This window comes from Syngnathoides biaculeatus, chromosome 14 (assembly GCF_019802595.1).
Source record: "Syngnathoides biaculeatus isolate LvHL_M chromosome 14, ASM1980259v1, whole genome shotgun sequence".
Lineage (NCBI taxonomy): Eukaryota > Metazoa > Chordata > Actinopteri > Syngnathiformes > Syngnathidae > Syngnathoides > Syngnathoides biaculeatus.
In genome coordinates this window covers 15,959,746-15,981,467 of record NC_084653.1, presented here as the reverse complement: position 1 = coordinate 15,981,467, position 21,722 = coordinate 15,959,746, and the positions used below count along the sequence as shown (strand labels likewise).

Here is a 21,722-nt window from a genome sequence, read left to right as displayed (position 1 = left end):
TTCCAAGAGGAATTCAGCTTTCAAAATACACATATTTCATTTTCGTAGTTCCTAGTTCTTAACTGTATTTCCATGAGCACACGCGTTTTGCTGTATCATTAACGGCAACATTACAAATGTGGCTATGTTAAATGCCATAACAAGCTCCCTTTTGTTTAATGGCTGCCATGTGAGTCGTTATAGTGACCAACTGATGCTTCACCCCAGCCGATGTTGTGTATTCCGTGACTTCTATTTTAGATCCGCAGTAAAAAGTTAGAAGCCATTGCATAAGTTTAGGGCTACGTTTCAGCACCAAAAATAGTTAGCTCGTCATGTTATTAAAATTCAGTGTTGTCATTTTTTGTTTTGTTTTGTTTGTTTTTAACACCGTACATCAGTTTTCCGAGGGGCAGCAATGTTATTGGATTTGGACTGTTTGTTATTAATTTGTGTATTCAGAAACATCTATACTTCCAATAGAGCAGTAAAGGAGGACTTTGACACTGAGCTTTTGCGCAATTACGGCACCTTGCAAAAGTATTCTCAACCCTTGAATTTTTCAACATTGTGTGGATCAAGTCCCAAACACAACTTTAACTGTATTTGATGAGCTTTTACTTGATTTTATTGAGGAGTTTCGGAGTAATGGGTATGAATACTTGGAGTTATGAGTACTCGTTAGCTTAGAAGTAACTATCTAGTACGTACATATTTTGTATAACATATAAACAAATGAAATTGGATACACCCCATCTGCTGGTGTCAGGATGATGAGAGTGGATGTTTCCAAAGAAGAAAACTATCTTAGCAATTAGCTGTGCCAAGAAGTGAAGTCAAAGCTGTCAGCTAATATATTAGCCTGCCACTCAGATGAAAATAAATGTGTCGTGCCAGCATGGGGCATCGCACACCTGTCAGCTCCCTTTGTGAAAATGTATCAAACTCTCCTCCTATGTCCTGTCCACGGGGCATTTTGAACCGCTATGTGTAACCGATGCAAAAATTGAAATGGATGAAATTAAAGTTGAAAATGCTGCAAAATATAAGACTGTATAATGTGTGCAATAAAAAACAAAAATAATTATAATGATTACAAGAAATTTGTGAGCGTTTTGGGTAAGGTTGGAATCAACCATAAAAAGTGAACTATTGGAAAATGTAATGGGTTTTTTTTTAAATTGTGCAGTTTTAAAATTTAATGCTAATCTAGGTATTTGACATGCTGCATATTTGACCATAAAAAGTTTTTTTTTTTTTTAGAATCGTGAACTTTGATTTTAAACAAAATTTAATGTTAAAATTGACCAATTTGACGTGTTTTTAGAACATTGAAGAAACAAACAAATAAATCAAGAGCTCTTTTTAATTTTGAAAACTGGAAAATTTTATTGGCAATTTTTAAACTAGTGATCTGCTGTGGGTTTAACCATAAAATACATTACTGTCAATATTGGAAAATCTAACAATCTGTAATATGTGTACTAAAAACCGCAGTTTTGTGAGGAGAGTTTTAAACTTTAAAATTTGTCAATTTAGCAACAGAATCAAAATTATAATAAAACAACAACAAAACTGTGACATGTACAGGAAGGATAAGAATGGCCATGTTGCAATGACAAGTAATAGAATAATTCAAACACGAGAAAATAAAATTGGGAAAACTGCAGGGTTATATACTTGAAAAATTTGAATTCAACACATTCATTTTTTAGGCATTGCAAAATATGTTGTATAAATCTACAGCATAGTAATGTCACTTTGAATTCATAATCATTGACATGCATGCAAAATAATTCATCCATTGGTTAGCAAACACAACACAAAAACACAATATATATATATATATATATATATATATATATATATATATATATTTTTTTTTTTTTTTTTTGCGAAATTTTAATTGTATTCATGACCTCAAAATGTAAATGTACATGTTTTTAAATACACATTCAATTTGACCTAGTTTTTGTACCTGAGACAAATATGACCTCCTTTCTTATTCCCAGAGGCTTTGTACTAGTGACTGCATTAGCTGATGCTGAAATTGGAAGAGGTCACGGGACTGGTGTCATCATAGCTCGGGTATGCTCATTGGGGCATACTTCTATGGTCCCAAGTCTAAAATTTGTGTGCAAACACGTGTGAAGAAAGTAGGCAGGTGAATCTTGTAGTGTAAAAAACATCACGCTGCCCAGCGCATTACCTCGTCTAACGTTACACACATCAGTGTTTAAAATAGCCTGTCAGAGTTGCAGCGTTAAAAGATGAGGCACGCACTCTCTATTCCCCATCTTACCCCAGTCAATACAACAGGGATGTGAGTACAAGTCAACATTGAACGAACCATTACTCACTTACTTCTTTTTCAATTTGTATTTATGTAACACATGTGCAAAAACTGACAATAAAAATGGGACACCAGACAGTTCATGGATAAATCACCTTAATTCATTAGCATGACACATGCCTGCATCCTGTCCAGTCCTGTCATGACATGTCCCATCCTGATATGTCCTATCTTACAATCATGGAGTCCCTTTCACATGGGTTGTAGCCCTGCCTGACTCCCTGCGCCTTTCCTATGTCATCAGGTCCGATTTCCAACTTGACATCTATCTTTACAGAGTGCACACTGCACAACTCACTAATCTAGTCCTGTCCTATTCTGTCCTGTTTGCTACTTGCCAGAAACCTTTCTCATAGGGTGTAACACTTCCCGAATCACTACTCCTGTCCTGTTACAGTCAATCCCATTTTTCAACAGCTGCCCATCTTCACAGGTAGTCACACTTCACATCTCACTGATATTGTCCTGTTCTCTTACATTCTATTTGCTAGTTGTTGCACCCTTCATCACAGGATGCACCACTGCCTGGCTCACTATTCCTTTATTGTCCTGTTGTTTTCCTTCTTCTTTTATATGCTACAGGTTTGAAATCTTTTCTTCACAGGGTATCCAACACTGCCTTGCTCACCAATCCTGTCCTGTACCTATTTGATACTCACCGTGTTCCTTTCTAGCAGGATGTAGCACCACCTTGCTGACTTTTCCAGTTCATTCCTATCCTGTCCAATCCCATCCTGTGCTCTTTTCTACTTGCCGTGTCTCTTCCCCTACCAATTTTCCCAGCCCAGATCCTGTGGAAAATGGGCTATTGATAAAATCCAGCTCCCATGTAATGTTGAGCAATGGCGCCAATTCAGTTGAATAAAGTATGATGAGATACTGTAGTCACCTATGGAAAGACATGTTTATACTTGTCGTAGTTGTTTGTATTGTGTGATCTATGTGTGTTGTGGTGTCAAAGAATTCAATACTGTATACAAAGGCCTATTTTATGATGTAATTTTATTTAAATGACGGCAATGTAACGTAATGCAGAGTAAAGTCATAATTAGAGTAAAATTTGCATGAAAAAACCCTTAAGTTCATTGAACAATCAGATGACAAATGTGGTTCAGTTCTATAAAGACAATAAATGGCATTCGTTCGTTCATCAACTAAAGCAATAACTGAGCTTGCTGCATGACAGCATTCTAAAACCGCTGTACATGTTAGCTAGTTATGCAGCATTTGTAGCCCTTGGAATATCATAGGTCGGTTGGTACCTTCCTGAATTGAGAACCCTCATTGTTCAGCAATTTTGTCTTTTTTTGAGGCCTCATCTGATGATACAGCATTGCATCTACAGTAAGGTCAGGGTTGCATGTAAAAAGAAAACTCCCCTCTAAAGGCCTTCAGTCAAAGGACAGTGGCTAGCATAACTTGTCCTGTGAACTCGCTGTGTCACATTATAAAACACCTGAGTGGCACAATTGTTCAGCGGCCACATGATGCACAGCTGGTCGGATCTTGGTTTCGATCCAAGAAGCCGTGGAACTGATAATCACATTACACATTTCTGAGGTGCAGCAACAATCTCACGCCGCATCGCCATGTTTTAGCCTACTTAGTTGAAAGGGGGTCTTATCTGGAAGGGCCTCCGTCAAGGCATCCTTCCGTGCCACACTGTTCCTATTAATATCCAGACCCGGCAAGAAGGAGTCCTCCCACTGCTGATTTTCTGCCACTGTGATACCTGATATGCTGTTACAATCTGACAACCTGCTTCGCACCCCTACAGCACCCATGGAATGGCCAGATCATTTGGCCAAGCTGGACTCAGGTCAAACCAGATGCTTTCCCCATTAATGTATAGTACCTTGAAATCAAACTGAAGTGTAATACAACAATAGTGAAACTCGCTATTTGCTGTTCTATATTTGCTATTCACTTTTTATATCTATGTCTCTAACCCTCACTTATTCATATATTTTGTGCTCTTTCTGCAAAGCCCTAAATGCCACAAAATGGCATCCAAGCCCATGCTAATAGGAAAGTAGTAACCAGTATGAAAGAAGTTTATGTTGTTTATTCAGGGTGTCAGCATGCAGACCTTTCATGATGCATGCATATTTAGAACAGCGTGCTATAATTAAAATATGACGTGCATAATTTGTGCAGATGAGCTGAATGGCTTGAAATGCATATGGCTGTAGCAACGTGAAATTAAAGAAGGGTACAAGACATTGTGTCCATTCCTTATTCCTGAGCCCCTCCCTGGATGGCAGCCATGCTCTCCATTTAAGACCTTTGCGGTCAAAAGAATCCATGCTGTGGTAAAATATACGATGCTGTCACCTTCTGGTGGGCCTCCGCATAGACAGCTAAGTTTAAAGGTTTAAAGGTTTGTGAGGCCAGGATGAAAAAATAACATTTCCATATTACACTTACTCTGCCCAAGATGATTACAGTGTGTCAGTATTATCCCAATAGAAAACATTCACAAAAAATGAAAAACATTTCCTGCTGCATACATAATGGTCTGACACAGGACACTAATGGATAGAATTAGAAATGAGGTCATTAGAGGGACAGTCAAACTTGAATGTTTTGGAGACAAGGTTCGAGAGAGCAGACTTTGATGGTTTGGAGATGTCCAGAGGCGAGAGAGTGACCGTATTGGTAGAAGGGTGGTGAGGATGGAGCTGCCTGGCAAAACAGCGAGACGAAAACCAAAGAAAAGGTTGATGGATGTTGTGAGGGAGGACATGAGGACAGCGGGTGTTAGAGAGGAAGATGCACGAAATAGGCTTAGATGGAAAAAGATGACACAGTGTGGCAAGCTGAAAGGAAAAGAAAAAGAAGATTAATATAACCATCGAATGAGATAAACCTGGACTGGTTTTAGGAACAGAAAGAGGACCATATGTGAAGATGCAAAAAATTGGCAGGAGGGTTTATCTTCCAATACTAATACCTTCGAATAGAATACAAGCAGATCCTGATACCTAACCCAAATGGATACTTGATGTTCAGTGTATTTCCCCAAATAGAAAAAGGATGCCGTCACGAACCACCAGAGCTACAAAATATGTCTTCAAAAACATTTCATTACTTGGGCCATCCTTGAGTTTTTTTCTGTCCTTGTACCACTAAATGAAAAGATCGAGGAAAGCGTCGATCCTACACTCCAACTTTGCTCCGTTTCCTTCAACCAAAACCACATCACTGCCCTCCTGAAAGATCTCCTTTTGGGACCAGGATAAGCAAATGGTATGAGGTTTATTTTCTCACAAATGTCACCCAAAATATTTCACAGTTCAGTTTGTGTTGTACAAACCACAGAACAATAGATGTCAAAGGGTAAAAATAAGGGAAGTGGGTCTTTTATAGTCATTAGCTTTGTGATGTTGGAGTGGTGCGAAACCAAGAAACATCTGCGGTTTCAGGATTGTTTAGACTCAGTAACCTATCCCAGGTAGTTTCCAGCGAAAGGCGCACTACACCCTGAAGTGGTCGCCAGTCAGTCACTGGGCAGATATCGACACCATCACTGAGGGTGAATCGATTCCACGCTGCCCGTACCAAAGGCAGGCTTGTGTACCACTACATTGTCAGTGACTCAGATTTGTATTTTTACATTTAAATTACTTACTGTACAAATGTCATCAAGTTTCAACCTTGCCTTCTTTGTTTTTATCCACTCTCCAGGCATCATACTGTGAATTTGAAATGACTGACCCTTACTTCTCAATGTGGAGGAGAAATAAATATCTCTGATCATCCTGTGTCCTTCGTTGGAAAACGGGGAAGATGATGCTTGCGGTTTGAAGATTGAAAACATGCTACAAGACAGCCCAGTCCTGGAAAATACCCCTGAGAATCCCTGGGAGAGCTAATAGTTTTGTTAATTGTTATAGGAATTGCGTAAATTTTGAGTTTAAATGTAAATTGCTGAAAAACCATGTAACCACAGGACTGTTTTTTTTCCAGGGGTGTGACAAAGGTGAGAATACTGACATATGTTCATTTAAAGTGGATATAATCTGGAAAAAGTCCTTTTAGGTCGCTTGAATAAAAATAGTTGGGTCTCTGGAGTTCCCACTCAAGCAACCAAGTTCTTATTTTGTTAATGGCCTACTTCTGTAAATACTTCTGTGGTTGAATTTTGCCAATTTGCAAACTCTTTCCTCTCATGATTTGGGAGCTTGGTTGGCTGAATCCGTGGTACATGCACATCTACACTTTAAATCCAAAAAGTGGGATTTAGTGACTTGGTGATAAAGTGGCACTCCCATGAAGGAAAAAGCAATTAATGATGACTTTCGAGTGGGGGGCTCAAAATGAAAAGGTATGCAAAGTAAGGCTATTTGACGAGAGCTTTTGTTGTGATTTGTAGAGGGAAAAAAAACGCCAATATTTCTCATATTTCAATATTGACATTTTCTTTGTCATTTATGTAGTCTATTATTATGATCAAATTGTAATCTTGTCATAATTTCTTTATTGCATAGCCTTCTATCATGCCCTTTTCCATGCCAAAACAAGTCAGAAAAAAATAAAAAGCAGAAGCTGAAATCAACGGTCACTAAATAAATAAACAAATGTGAACAACAAACAGAGAAGTCGCACTCATAGTCGTCATCAGGACTGAAAAGTATTCATTTTAGCAACTGTCGAAGATCAATCGTGCGGCACCGCAACACACTGTTCACAAAAAAGTCACATTTCATTAAAAAAAATGTGTCATCATTAGTTCAGTTCTGCTGTCTGATAATGCACGATATAATTCAATCAGTACATTATAAAGGTATAGAGGGTGTAACTCAAAATTACATTCGCTTGCTGAACTTGCATGTTTTGTTGTTTGGATTAAAAACAATCCTCCAGTAGTTCTTGTCCACACAAGGATTTGAGAAATGACTAAGAACTGTAGAAAAGGGGCTGGGTTTACCAAGCAAAGCATTACCATATGTAGAAACAAATAAAGAATCACATCCAGCCATTCATTTTCTATGGCACTTATTCCCACTAAGGCGCCGTGGGAGCTGAAGGTGACCCATCAGATTTTGGGTGGCAAGTGGGGTACACACCGGACAGCTCAATCGCAAGGCACGTAACAGACAATCATTCACACCTGTGGACAATTTGGAGTCACCAATTGTATCTTAAAATGCATGTTTTTGAAATGTGTGAGGAATCTGAACGGAAAGAGACTCAGAACCAGAAGTGTCAGGTTCATGAGCTTATCACTTACCATTCTGCCCACCAATTTTTGGAATCACACTCATTTTTTTTTGTCGTGTTGAAGCAGCATGTTTATGATCCAGGTGAAAAATCCTCAGTTTTTGGTTGTACATTCGGCTGTAAATTGTAGACAGGACAAATTTATACATGTATTCAATCTCTCTGCATTTAGCACATAAATGTAGGTTTTAAATTTTGCAGTCCAGCATTGGATTGCTGAACTCAAAGGTGAGTGTGATTATTTGGCTATGAGAACCAAATGTGATCAATGAAGCGGGCAGAAGAAGCAAACAATCTGCGTTGGAAACCACCCAACTGTTTTTTTTTTTTTCCTACACACCCACTACTGAAATGAATATCCCACAGAGCAAATTGTTACTATTTTTTGCCATTTTTAAAAAATAAATACACCTCCTGGTATTCAAATACTTATTTCTTCCCTTTTGTCATGAGTCTAAATAGCCCTTGTGGCACATCCTCCAATGCATTTTTTAAAAAAGTCTTCAAAACAGTGCCAATATTTTAAATCACTGTTACTAGTAGCATAAAGACGGACTTAAAAAAAAAAGATGAAGGACTCTCTGTGTCTGTATCACATTACTTCACCTTAAAATAAAGCAATGTTTACAGCATGTAAATTTCATGAGATTATTTCAAGTTACAAAATTTAACTGAATACGCATTCAAAGTTACAAACATTGAGGTACCGTCATGTCACGTCATATTAAGCTAGGTAACAAACCAAAAAAATAATAGAATTCAGGCAAAGTGTTGCTTGGTGTGGTTTTTGTGTGTTTGTCAACCAAGTTCAACAACTAAGACCCGAAGACTTGACTTGACCGAGCAGCTCAATGTTCAACACCGCAGATACTCCTTACGTTCTTTTTCAGTTTCAAGAACTCATGTTCATGTTGCAAGAGCCGGTGGGACGGGACTGGTAGGGGTTTGTGGAGAGCTCTGATAGGATCGAAGGAGAACTTTATGCTGAGTTGCCACTGTCTCTCGTCGGTGCTGCTGCTCAGTCAAGTATTCCTTGAGACGGGTGGTGGTAAAGGTAAGAGTCTGTCGACGAAGACGCATCAGGTAAGCGTTTTGAAGCCAGGAATTATTGAAGCAGTCCTTGATTGAAGGTCGGGCCCTGTTGAGAAAGCCAAGTGATGCAAAATGGGGTAACGTACACTCTGGCCTTTGAAGCAATAGTCCCCAACAAGTTTTGTGCAACCGACTGGTTTTATGTAAAACAATAATTTAATAGGGGGTAATGGATCACAATCACCTGAAGTGTGTTATGATACTCATGTCCATTCTAATCTGTAATTTTGTTTTTGCCGGCATAAATGACTGAAAATCCCAATTCACAAAGATGAAATATTGGAAATGGAGGCAAGGAATGCAGTGCTTTTTGGGAGGCAATGTCTGGATATTCTGCCTAATCAGTTTCTTGTCTGTGGTCTCCATGAGCCAAAACAGTTTTTAAGGCGCAGTCCGTAACAATCACTAGAGCCAATCACCGGTGAACTTGTATTTTAAGTGGGAGTCCTGATTCTCTAAAATGCTTTCTCTCATTTCTTCTTTTTCATTATTTGGCCTTCATCCCTTTTCTGAAGAAGCGGCCCAAAGATGTTTCATTTTTTACTCATCTTTATGATCATGACTGAGATGAGCAATTTGACATTTGTCATCTGGATGCAGCTGAATTTAAAAATAAAACGTCTTTCAGACTGATGATCAATTAAATGCTTTGTGTTCCATCTCTTAATACGACCTAACATGGGTCTATGGCCCAATGATTGGGGACTGCGGCCTGAAACTGAATAACAATGAATCTCTCTGGTTCAACTTACCAAGGGTAGCTACAGAGAATCTTTTTGATGAATAGTGAGGCACTTTGGGACACGTTTTGATAGAGTTTGGAGAGGTCAAACTTTGCAGCATGGATCCTCATCTCAGTCTGCTGGGGATCATTTTCCATGAAAGGCGACCTGCCACTCAGCCTGAGCAGTGGAGAAGATTCCCCCAGTCACAAAATATCGTAAGATCTTCAAACTTCTCTTTGTCAGAGAACCTTATTCGTTTTGATGTATACAGGATTAAAGATCACTTCATGTAGCAAACAGTCATGAACAACATTGTGTTCCAAATTATAATGCATGTGGGATTTAAATTACAATAACTGGTTTCTGGGAGGTTTTTGCATTCAGCATGTATGTTCTCCTGACTGTTCAGATCACTGATATCAATTATTGTGATTATTGTATGCGAAGTTTAATCTAATTCAAGGGCATTCTTATCCACCCTTTGTCAAAACAAAAAACGCTGGCGACAATATTCAAAGAGTGTGTTAGCTTGAAGCTGCGAATGCAATACTTACATAATGAAAGTGATCACACCCACGCTCCAGATGTCAGCTGGGGTCCCCACCACATCCCCTTTCAACATCTCTGGTGCTGCCGGGAGATGACATAGAAAACAGGATTTCATTCTTCACATAAATATTACGACTCATGGAGTGTAGTCTTTGCACAACAGTTAACTTCCCATAAGACTTGATAAGAGTTTATATCAGGATGCAATGTTCTCATACTCTAGCTGAATAAAAAAGAAAGAGGATAATTCACCATAACAACTACAGGGGGGAAAAACGTTGCCATTCCAATTGCAGCTCCAATAACCTCTCCACTCATTTTTTTCACTTTTTGCCAGTTAGGCCAGTGAATACCAACCACTGTGCAAAAACACATCATTGTCTAATCCAGTTATTTCCCCATTTCGCTCATTTACTCCCAATAATGTCATAGTCTTTGTTCATGTAGCTATGCCAGTGACATAGATAGGTATATAGACTACTGGACAAAAGTGTTACCACACCCAAATTTGTTATATTTTTATTGAAAGTGAAGCTTTTCAACATCAATTAATTGCTTGGGACATTTTTGTTTAGTGCTATAATGTGAATGTTTTCTCATGTAAAATATGTGGCTTGGTACAATAAAGCTCAGGAAACCCCCTCTTAGACCATTAAACCCTGTCATTAGCTAGGGACCAATCTAAATACTGGCTCCAACGCGCCTACGATCATCAAGAGGAAAACTTGATATCGAAAATGAGAGGTTGAATTGGTTGGAAAAAAAGAAGAAAAATTAATGGCGAAGCCACCATTATTACCTGACTTGAACTAAATTTAGAGCCTGGGGAACATCCTTAAAAGAAATATCTATGAGGCTTGATGGTGGAATACTGACTAACAGTAATCAAGATTGAAAAGGGATGGATGGAAGACGAAAGAGCAGGGGGCGCAAACCTTTTCAACTGAGAGAGGCATAAAAGCCAAATATTCTAAGATGTAATTTGAAAACAGCCATACAGTATTTTAAAAACTAAATACAGGTGTACGATCAATACTTCTAGAGTACAATAAGTCTCTGAATTATTTAAATAACAATGTTATGCTGTTGTTAACCAATGATGACAAAAATACTTCTTACCATTCATGCAACTTCTGGTACTGCATGGTTTTGCTGATGGCTTTATAGTCTTTCATATGTCATTAGATTAATCTTCATGCAGGCATTGAGACTTACATCCCCTAATCATGAACTTTTTCAATTTGATTTGCCATCATGATGGTACAATGGAGAACAGTTCTTGCTGACAAAGGCATGTCTTTGCTTTGTTTGATTATCTTGTCGTCATGCGAAGTTGTCAAAATGTTTATTGGCAACATTACGTACGAATTCTTTGCCATACTCCACATGTGTGGATAGCTTTCCATTTCTTACAATTGCTAAAAGCAAAGCTATCTAAATTCCATTCACCTTGCTGGGTCCAAACACGGATTTGCTGCTTACTAACTTGGACTCTGGAAAGTAGCTCTTGAGATGCTTTCTTCCTGCTCCCCCCCACAGGATATTTTGATGCAAACGCAGTATGGCGCGTGTCAAAGTGGCGCTTTATATTTGAGTGTTTAATTGTTGTAATTTTGTCATTATAATTTAGACACAGAGCACAACCTTTTCTTTCGACCAAGGTGAATTCCTCTGCTCATTCTTGACATTCTTGATTACCCTACTAGGACAAACTGTCACCACCACATTTGCGTTGCCTCTGCGACAGAAATGAAGTGTACAGTATATTGTTATGAGGTCTTTGCGAGCCCAATGCAACCATCAAAAGAGCCAGATATGGCTCGCGAGCCATAGGTTCCTGACCCCTCCTATAGAGCTATGAACATTTTCATGTTAAATATAGTACAGCTGAAGTGGACGTAACCAATATTTTACAGTGATAGCTTAAGCAGTTTTGAATATGAATTCTCTACGGGACGTGGTCTTACACATGCACTCCAGGGTTCCAACAGGTGGGCTGAACTGCTTGAGGAAAAGTGGGTTGAAATTCTGAGCACTCCCAAAGTCAATGATCTTGATGACATTCATGTGCGTGACCATGATGTTGTCGGGTTTGATGTCCAAGTGGAGAATTCTTCTAGTGTGGAGGTAATCCAACCCCTGGAGAATCTGCACAATGTAGCTCACCACGTCCTCCTCTGAGTAACGAAACCTAAATATCGACATAAATAGACACACACTGTACATATCTCAGATAGTTAAACAATAATAATAAGTCTGCGTGCAGCGATAAATGGGCCCTCCGCGCTCCCTTTTCCAGGGCAAATCAGCAAAACAACTCAAAACAACAGAATAGATTCGCTTCTGAATGATAATAAAAAACAAAGCAATTCCAAGAGGCCTTTAATTAGCAGTAGTTGGTTGCGGTATTGTCACCTTTCTACAAGACTTCGGAGCATCTCCTTTCCACTGCAGTACTCTGAGATAAGCACCAGGTAGCGTGGCGTGACGTAAGCCTCGTGCAGCGCCATAATCCTGTCATGATGAAGAGACTTGAGGATGTCGTACTCCTGCAGCACAGCTTGCTTGGTGTCTGCTTCATATGGGATGATTTTGGCCATGAATAGGTTTCCCGTGGCGTTTTCACGGCACTCCCGGATCACACCAAAGCGCCCCCTATATGATGAAAAATTATCATAATGCAATAGGAGATTACAAATCCCCAATTGTCTTTAAAGTTTCAAAGAGTATTGCTGTAATTCAAAGCAAGAACCATAAACTGTGAGATAAACACTGCCTGGACAAGAATTATTATTTTTTTGTCTTTGTGTGGACTGCGATTGATTGTCAACAAATACCACTTCTTGCCGAAAGTTAAATTGGGTAATTCCAACTGCAATCCTAATGAGGATGTCAATATTTTCAACAGGCGTGAGTGATTGTCTGACTCCATGTTCCCTGCGATTTACTGTGAATTTGTCGTGGGTTTAGCATGCTTCTCTTAACAAACGTCAAACTAAGTTCATTGAAGATACTAAACTGATCATAGGTGTGAGTAATGTCTATATGTAGCTTGTGATTGGCTGGAGACCAGTTCGGGCTGTATAACGCGTCTGTCACCAAAAGTCACATGGGTTGAAGGGAAGACTAAATTGTCCGTAGATGTTAATGGGAGTGTAAGTGGGCGCTTGTCTGTAGGTGTTGTGGGATTGCTTGGGTACATCCCAGACTAGTCACCAAAGTCAGCTGGGATAGGCTAGAGAAATGGATGAATAGAACTTGTTTGCACCTGGCCTTCTCATCCATGAATGTATAGGGTTTCTGAGGAACTCCCTGGCGGAGATATCCTTCTCCAGGTTTGGCGAGAGGTGTTCTTCGTCCGGAGGGTGTAACCCGTCCTGATGGGGTGACCCGTCCCGACGGGGTCACCCGCCCTGACGGGGTTGCACGATTGTCCCCGCCTTGCAGCACCGGTGTTAAGCTCTGCAACACCACCACTGGTGGGGAGACTTTTACACCAGAGATTGAGGGAGTGGTGATTGTTGGTGAGACGAGCGGTTGAGAAGATGGTGTAATAAGACCACTGGCAGTTGTCGCATACATCGGCACTGAAGAGATGGGATTCCCAATGACGGGGGCAGGTGGAGGTACAGTAGATGGAGCTTTGCTGGTAATGATTACCTTTACGGGGGTCTGGGGTTTGGGTGGGACGACGGGGGGAGGTGTTGTCTTGGGTTGAGGTTTTGCGACACTGATACTGAGAACGGACTTTGCTTTGCTCGCTGTATTTTGGACTGTTGTGTTGATCTGAGCTGGTGCTGGTTCAAAAGGGGACACACTAACTGATGGTCTCTGTTTCATTTCAATTTGTCCCATGGACTGGATGTCTTTAGGAAAGGGGGATTTTGGTGATGGTGATGGATTAGTTGAAGAAGGGGTAAGTGGAACGGTAGTCTGCATCAGAGGTTTACTTGGAGCCGGTTTCATTGGTGGGATGTGCATCGACGACATCATCAGCACAGGTGCTGAAGGACCTGGGGCGGGGGCAGTCTTGACCACCACTTGTGCACTGGACTCAGCTGGATCTAAGGAAAAAGGAGGGATTTACCTTTCTTTCCTTTGTGTGAAAGAATATATTAGTCAAAATATGGACTAAGGAGCTGCTCGACTAGTTTCAATGACCGAGCTCCAACCCCCTGTTGTTCAGGGTAATGAAACCTGTAATTTTGGGACCTGAGTGGGAAACAACTGGGGCAATACAGGAGACCAAGTCTATATTGTAAAACTGCAAGTAACTGACATCACACCTTCACAGCGCAATCTGCATGTATAGGAACATAGATGAATAAAAATTGAATGTAAATGATCCCAACGCATACTTCTCAACATAGTGAATTAATTTTGCCTATACCTGAAACACCCAGGTGAACAACTTCAGAGAGGTTGCTGTACGGGCCTTGGCCAGCCTTGTTAACGCAAGCCACCCTAAACCTGAAGGCGCCCCCTGCTGGTAAATCAACAACATTGTAGTAACAGTCTGCCACTCCTGTCGCCACCATCAACCAGTTGGTCTCTCCTGTTAGGCAAAAAAAGATAAATAAACCCATGTTGCTGTCAAACAATATTATACTATCTCTTTGTTATTGATGTCAATGATGTCTGTTGATTTCTATGTGATAAGACTGAGATGATAATTGAAATGTTCATCATGATACTGAAAGCTTAATGAGTAACATACAGTTTTTAACTTTTGACAACTCTGCTTTCAAGTATGAATCACATCAGATTATTGCATCTTTGAACTATTTGGTTCCTCATATCTATTTATATGATTCATACCATTTTTATGTTTTTTATCAGAAGCCTGTTTGTGTGATAATACCGAAAGACTGGTTCTTACTATTTTGCATCTTCATATTTGTGCATTTACACATGTAGCTGATCTAAAAGACGTGATTCTTATTTAGAAAAAGCTATTCATTCTTTTCAAATGAGATTAGATAAACTGAAGAAAACTAATTGAAAGCATTTTTATACTAACCCTCAGTCTTCCTCTCCAGAGAATATGTGCAGGGTGCAGTGGTGTCTGAGGGTCTCCACAGCACCAAAGCTGTGTTGTTGTACTTCTGAGGGATCTCGGGTGTTCCAGGTCGATTGGGCAGACCTTTTGACATCAACTTAATTCATTTTGGAGATTGACAATTTGCTGAAGCATGCATAATGACTGAGGAGGTCTTACGTGCAAGGGAAATTGTGCAAGAGCTGGAAACAGAAGCCAGGGGGCTCGTCGCAACACATTCATAGACTCCTGCATCCTTTTTCGTGGTTTGCATGATCATCAGAAGCTGTCGGCCATCGGGGCAGGCTATCATGTTCATCCTTGAGTCTATCTCCAAGGGTTTCTTATCTGAAGGAAAATATGTCCCAAGCTGCATACAGCTACACTAGAATTTTGGTTTTGATCGCTAAACCACATGCCTTTGAATACTTTTGAGTGTTCATAGTTGAGTCATACCTTTCATCCAGGTGATGTGTGGGTGAGGGGTTCCTGCAGGCAGACAACTGAGCGTCACTGGATCCCCCTCAAGGAGGATGTGATCCCTTAATTTAATGTGGAAAACTGGAGGAAAATCTGCATGATCGGGATTCAACGTATAAAACCAAAATAGATAAGTATTGCCGATTTAATAAAATAAAGCATAATTGCATTATGAATGTACCAGATGGCAGTCTCGTGTATTGCTGTGACGGTTGGGAACTTGTATCTTTGAAAATAGCTGTGGGTATATCAGGTTGTGATACGGTCTTGGATCGTCTCCCTCGGGTCAGACCCCATCGATCCCAGCGAGATCTTTGTTCCCCTTCGGCCCCTATTCATTAAACATGAAATTAATATAAATGTACCACCGTGGAACAATGTTTTGTACAGGGTGTCCTCGGTTACAATGGAGTAATGCAATGAAAGAGCGTATGCTAGGATGGTCAAAAACCGAGAACGCCCCATACTTTCTAATGAAGATGATAGTGCCTCATACCTTTTGATGTGTCTGACTTTAAGCTGGACATTGAGTCCAATGACTCAGATAGGGCTCCATTGCTAGCTTGAGATGCTAGCTGGTTCTGGGGTACATTTGTAACTTTTATACCACGGTTTTCTGATGTGGCCCGACGAACCATGGAGAAAATCGGCGTCCTCTTTGGCGCCTTCTCTTCTGATGCTCTCCTTTCTTCGGAGTAGCTGCGAATTCTGGTGGAGATGCCAGCCACTGTTGATTCAATCTTTCTGCGCATCATCAAGACTGGAGATTCATTGGACTTTTTCAGATCTATTTCCTCTTTTGCAGCAGAGTTATCAGCTACACCATCCATGCGTATCATCTCCACTTCCTTCTTATCTTGCGATCCTTTTCTTCCCAGAGTCCAAGATAACCTACGTCTTGAAGGCACTGAATCTTCTTCATTGGTCACTTCCTCTTTCCGTTCCGTTGAAGGATTTCTCTTCAATCGCAGGGATAGCCTCCTCATAAAACTTTGGTCTTTTTTAGCTTCACGAAGATCTTGGACTGACTTTGACTTTTCCACAAGTTTCCTCTGTCCCAATTCCAGTGGGGCACCCAGTGGACCAGGTCTGTAAACCACCTCACCTGACTCTGTTGACTCTGAAGACGGTATGTTTGATTTGTCCTCATTCTTTGATCGAGACAACAATTTAAAAGTTCTTGTGAGAGAAGAGTCACATTTTTTGAAGCGAGCCTCGAAAACTTCTTCAGAGGAAATGTCTTCTAGGTCCACTCCTACAAATTGTTGTGAGGACTCTGTGCTCATCCTTGGCGGGCTAGGGTCTTTGGCAATGGTTTCTGATGACGCTACTCGAGAGTATACAGCCGGATGCTCAGTAGTTGACACAAAGTGTGGTTTGGGTAGCGATGAAGCAGTTACAAATGCATCGGTTAATGCAGGAGCTGACACAGTTTTGAGGACATCATTTGGGCTAGACAGGCCAAGAGAGGTGCTACTGACAGGCTGAAGGGAAGGGACAATGATTGTCTGCATAATAGTAGCATATGCTGAAGTCCTTCCATCGGGAAGAAGAACCTGTGCAGAGGATGAGCGTGTTAAATCAGGGGGAACTTGTCTTGGTGTGTCAGAGTATACGTGCATTGGTGTCACAATAACTGAGCTTGAGGTAATACTCGCTGATGATTTAACAGGCGTTATTCCTTTTTCATCTAACGTTTCTTCAGGTGCATTTTCTTTATATACAGCGTCCATTCTTTCTTTAACTTCTTTGTTTAGCTCTTCTTTTTCATTTTTTTCCCCTGTCTCTACTTCTTCCTCCTCATTTTTCTGGATTTCAGAGGTTCGGACAGCAACAGATGGTGAAGGAAGAATGTGCTCCACAACCTCTGATTCATCTAATACTTCCTCAAGTATGCTCAAGTCTTTCTCCGAGAAGTCGCTTGTGCTTGACCTCTCATCAATATTACTACCTGTAACCACCCCGTCTTTCTTTTCCCTCATAGTTTCATTGGGTCTTAACTCTTTCTCCCTTAATGATTCCTTACTTTCAGTTTTAATGGGACTGTCCTGCAGCACATACTCTGGCATTGGCGGTTTCGGTAAAGGCTCTTGGGAAGTCTCTGGGTGGAAGTCTAGCTTTGTTTGGTCGGTGAGAGCTGACATAGATATAGCTTCCTTGAGTCGTCGCTCTTCCACCTGTGCCAAAGGAATCTCAAGAGGAGCTCCTGACCGTCGGTGTAAAGCTATTGGTTCTGAATCACCTTGACTGAAGGAAGCACTTTTGCTCACAACCTTCTGTTTGGAAACATCGTCTCTGGGTGAGTCACTGGATGCTGCTCTTGTTAGCGAAGCAGGTCCTAGCCGTGTGGTACGAGAATAGCAGTCAGAGGAAATCCCAGCTTTTTCATCACCTATTCCTAATGTCTCTAAGAGCGGACCTCTTAATCCACTCATCTTTTTGTCCACGGAACCTCCGCGAAGCAATCGTTGCCTCATCAACTCTAGTTTCAGAGCATAATCTTCTTGGCTCATCTTGGCAGTTCCTGGACTGGTGCTCCGGTTTGGTAGTTCCATCGAGGCAGCTTTCTTCAGAACCTTTCTTCCACCATCTTGGTTTCCTTCTGCAACTCCTTCCTCTGGTGTGATCCGCAATAGCAAAGCACTGTCGGCTGAACCTCCACGTCTCAGCTCTCCTTTTCGTCTCACAACCTCAGGTTTATCTGACTCCATGCTGGAACCCCTTTGTAGAGGCTTTCTTTTCAGTGCTTTTTGAGGCAACTCGGAAGGTAATTCTTCATCTGATGAACCAATTGTATCATTGTGAATCGTTCTTTCTTGTTGCCGACTTTTACCTTTTAATTCAAGTCTTTCTTTGCTCATTTCTATTGCATCGTGTTTGATTGTTTCTTGAACAGCAGATGCCGAATGTTTACTTGTTCCATTCTGTTTCCCGGACTCCTTCTCATTGGTCTGCATGTCATCAAGTGACATCCTCAATCCAGAGAATTCCATGTTGAGTGGCATGGGAATGAAGGGAAGTTCTTCAATGTCTTCATCTGAATCAGAGGAAGATGAAGGTAAAGGCGAAATGTCTTTATGGTGTCTTGGAACTGCAATGGAGATGTGACTAGAAGAATCATTCAGCAACTCAGGAATGGACCTCATGACCATTTTGGATTTGTAGCTGATTATTGAACGCTAAAAAAAGAGCAAGCAAACAAATATTTTTAAATTTTCTTGACATATGCTAGACTATTGTCATGACAAACAATTCTTCATTACCTGCCATTTTCTTCGCGATACAAACTTTTTCAGTGCCTCAGTGTTGATAGTTGCACCCTTACTAAGAGTCTGTATGACAAAGTATATTTTCTTAGGGCAATTCTAATGGAAATTAGAGCTGAAAATAGTGGTAGACAAAAAATTTAAATGTAAAAACAACTGGCCATAATGTACCTTGAACCAGGGATGTCTCAGACATTCTTGAGTATCAGGTCTCCTAAAAGAAAAAAAATATTTACTGTATGTATACATTCCAAAGTGGTCTTATTTCTAAAAGATTACAGGGTCGTTCCCTAATAAATGTATAGAAATGTTTGTTCACAAGTTGAGCATATACGCAAAGTCACTGTCAGACTCATGACACGTGCAAGCCCGCCAATATTCTTTGCAGCACCTTGCGTATATTAACAACTTGCTTGCTTGTGCCCGTGAGCTCTAGTTTGCATAAACTGCGACCCTATTTCTCTATGAAAGGGAATCTGTTTAAAATATCTCAGTCAATGCGCAGAGGTTTATAAGTCACAAGAGATGCCTCACAAATTTTTATAACTTTTAATTCAAGAGCACAGACTGACCAATCACTGCATACACTGTTAAAATATATAGTAATAAGGAATAACTATAGCACTACAGAGGGGCATTTGTAGTTAATAAAATTCACAAAATTAGCATTAGAAGCAACATAAGATAGGAGTTACTGAATATGCCAATCGGAATTACCTCACAAGCAATGACGCCAAGGCCACTGTCTGTGTGAAAAGTGATTATTTTCCCACCAATTTACATTATATTTGCACATCCGCAGAAACAAATAAAATAGATTTTGTGAAAACTAGAGGCCTGATTGTATTTTCTGTTTATTGAGTGACAACATCTTATTGTACGCAGGCGACTGCTTTGTGGGGCACACATAATGCAGATACTCTGCAAGCTCTTGAATGGAATGAGGATAATTGTAAAAGAGATTTTTATTTAGGATATTGGCAGATTCCTAGTTTAAATAATTGTTGTTACAGTTAATTTTTCAAAAATTACTGTAATTCCAATAAGCTGTGCATATAAGGGGAACGATGTGTGTTTGAGTTTTTTCCAATAGCTGATCCTTCATTATTTTTGCATATTCATGGACTCGGGATGTTCTAAATTTGTTCGTAGGGTATGGATAAAAACAATCACGAACAGATTGGTAAACCAAAGATTTGTGCAAAATTGGTGCATACGCATGATAAGTGAAATATGCCCAATGATGCCCAAGGACTTGAAAAAGTGTTACTCACAGTCTGTCTACTACAAGCAGTTTAATGATGAAACCCTTAGCTTCTCTAGAAAGATTAGCAAACATGGTTTCCTCAAAGGCCACATTGTAGTTCCTGATGTTCAGGACTGAGCTCCGGTCATTTTCACCAGCAAATGGAGAAACTCCTGTCAAACTGATGACAAAATATTTAGATCGAGTAACAGGATCATTTTTCATCCAAAGTCTGAACATTTGAAAATGCTTGTAACTCACCACAGGTATGCAAGAACTCCAACTGGCCTAAGGAAACCGATGACAAGTGTGAGCTTGACAGGTTTGCAGAAAAATGGAACACATTACAAATTGTGAAGGCGCATACCAGATATCAGTGGCTTTTGACACAGGGGTCTGGTTCACAATTTCTGGGGCAACAAATTCTGGTGTGCCATATTTGCAATACTGAGCCTCATCTGGGGTGATCTCCACCGCATTGCCAAAGTCACAAATACGGACCTGATCACCGTGTGCGTCTGCCATAAGGATGTTGTCAGGCTGAAAAATACATAAAAAATCAAATCATATACATGTTTTTTTAAAGACCAAATCCATTCATCTATCTCATTTCTATAGTGCTTATCCTTATTAGTGTCACAGGAAAAGTGGAACCTTTCCCAGGTGACTTGAGGTGAGAGGCAAGGTACAGCATGGAAGGGCACATGTTGACAAACAAACATTTAAGCATACATACACACCGACATTTAAGATAACATGCATGTCTTTGGGATGTGGAAGGAAGCCAGAATACCCACAGTAAAGAAGAAAATGGTAAAATCTACAAAAGGAAGGCCAGAGTCAAGATTCAAACCGTTTTCTCAGACCTGCAAGGCAGACGTGTAACAACAAATTAAATGGGGATCACTTCTCATGACTTTCTTTAATACTGTGAATTTGTCAGTTCTTGAGACTATATCGGACACCTTTGTGTTCAGCAAATCATGACTGCCGGTTTACATGCGATAAATGGCAGACAATGAATATGCTTGGAATACAAACAAAATTTAAAAAGTAGGCTGATAAAAGAACGTAATAAAAATGGTACAGGACACGGGAATATCTACCTTGATATCAAGGTGCATAATATTAACATGGTGAAGATAATCCACACCCTCCAGCAATTGCCTGATACACGAACGTACCTGGGGTACAATGAATGCAAGTGTTAAATCTTAAACAGAATAACTAATTTTAATGTCATAAAACTAAAATGCGAAACTTACATCAGACTCCATGAGTGTAGATTTCCGTGTAAATCTGTCAAGAATCTCCTCGTGGCATCTTAATATACGGGTTCAAGAAAATAATCTGTGCATTTGGCAATGCCAATGTGTCCAGTTAGAAAGTCAAAATGTGAAAATCAGTAATTCATACAGCAGCATCCCCTCAACCTATTAAGTATTGACAACCAGAATTTATGTGGATACAGTTCAGTGATGATGATAACCGCATTCTTTTTCTCAAAGGCATCATGGAAGAAGACAACTCGCTCATGGTCCATCTTGGAGAGCAAGCTCAGTTCTCGTAGAGCTGAGGTTTTCTTCTTGGCCCGTGTGGAGATAAACTTGGCCGCATAATCCGTTTTGTCTACCCTCTTGGTCACGCGTTTCACGTAGGAAAACGTGCCCCTGAGGTAAACAAAGTTTTGACATTGACTATTAATATGGAGGAAAGTCACTGGAGCTGTATTGTATGACTTAAATTATGTGTTGCTTCGCCCAAGTGTATG

The 21,722-nt window shown here is 40.2% G+C and overlaps 1 protein-coding gene across 1 annotated transcript in view; it reads right to left on the bottom strand.

Moving 5' to 3' along the window:
• Positions 1 to 6,839: 6,839 nt before the first annotated feature.
• Positions 6,840 to 21,722, bottom strand: part of spegb (striated muscle enriched protein kinase b) — a 41,212-nt gene continuing 26,329 nt past the window's right edge. The window contains exons 22-41 of the mRNA XM_061841479.1: positions 21,421 to 21,621; positions 21,217 to 21,274; positions 21,058 to 21,135; positions 20,319 to 20,491; positions 20,213 to 20,239; positions 19,980 to 20,132; positions 18,877 to 18,919; positions 18,703 to 18,771; positions 15,936 to 18,618; positions 15,621 to 15,770; positions 15,416 to 15,532; positions 15,140 to 15,307; positions 14,942 to 15,064; positions 14,312 to 14,476; positions 13,190 to 13,985; positions 12,337 to 12,576; positions 11,889 to 12,112; positions 9,927 to 10,002; positions 9,400 to 9,549; positions 6,840 to 8,693 (exon numbers count right to left, since the gene is read on the bottom strand). Of these exons, the coding sequence (XP_061697463.1) occupies positions 8,462 to 8,693; positions 9,400 to 9,549; positions 9,927 to 10,002; positions 11,889 to 12,112; positions 12,337 to 12,576; positions 13,190 to 13,985; positions 14,312 to 14,476; positions 14,942 to 15,064; positions 15,140 to 15,307; positions 15,416 to 15,532; positions 15,621 to 15,770; positions 15,936 to 18,618; positions 18,703 to 18,771; positions 18,877 to 18,919; positions 19,980 to 20,132; positions 20,213 to 20,239; positions 20,319 to 20,491; positions 21,058 to 21,135; positions 21,217 to 21,274; positions 21,421 to 21,621 (5,926 nt within the window). The 3' untranslated portion in view covers positions 6,840 to 8,461. The remainder of the gene's footprint in view (positions 8,694 to 9,399; positions 9,550 to 9,926; positions 10,003 to 11,888; positions 12,113 to 12,336; positions 12,577 to 13,189; positions 13,986 to 14,311; positions 14,477 to 14,941; positions 15,065 to 15,139; positions 15,308 to 15,415; positions 15,533 to 15,620; positions 15,771 to 15,935; positions 18,619 to 18,702; positions 18,772 to 18,876; positions 18,920 to 19,979; positions 20,133 to 20,212; positions 20,240 to 20,318; positions 20,492 to 21,057; positions 21,136 to 21,216; positions 21,275 to 21,420; positions 21,622 to 21,722) is intronic.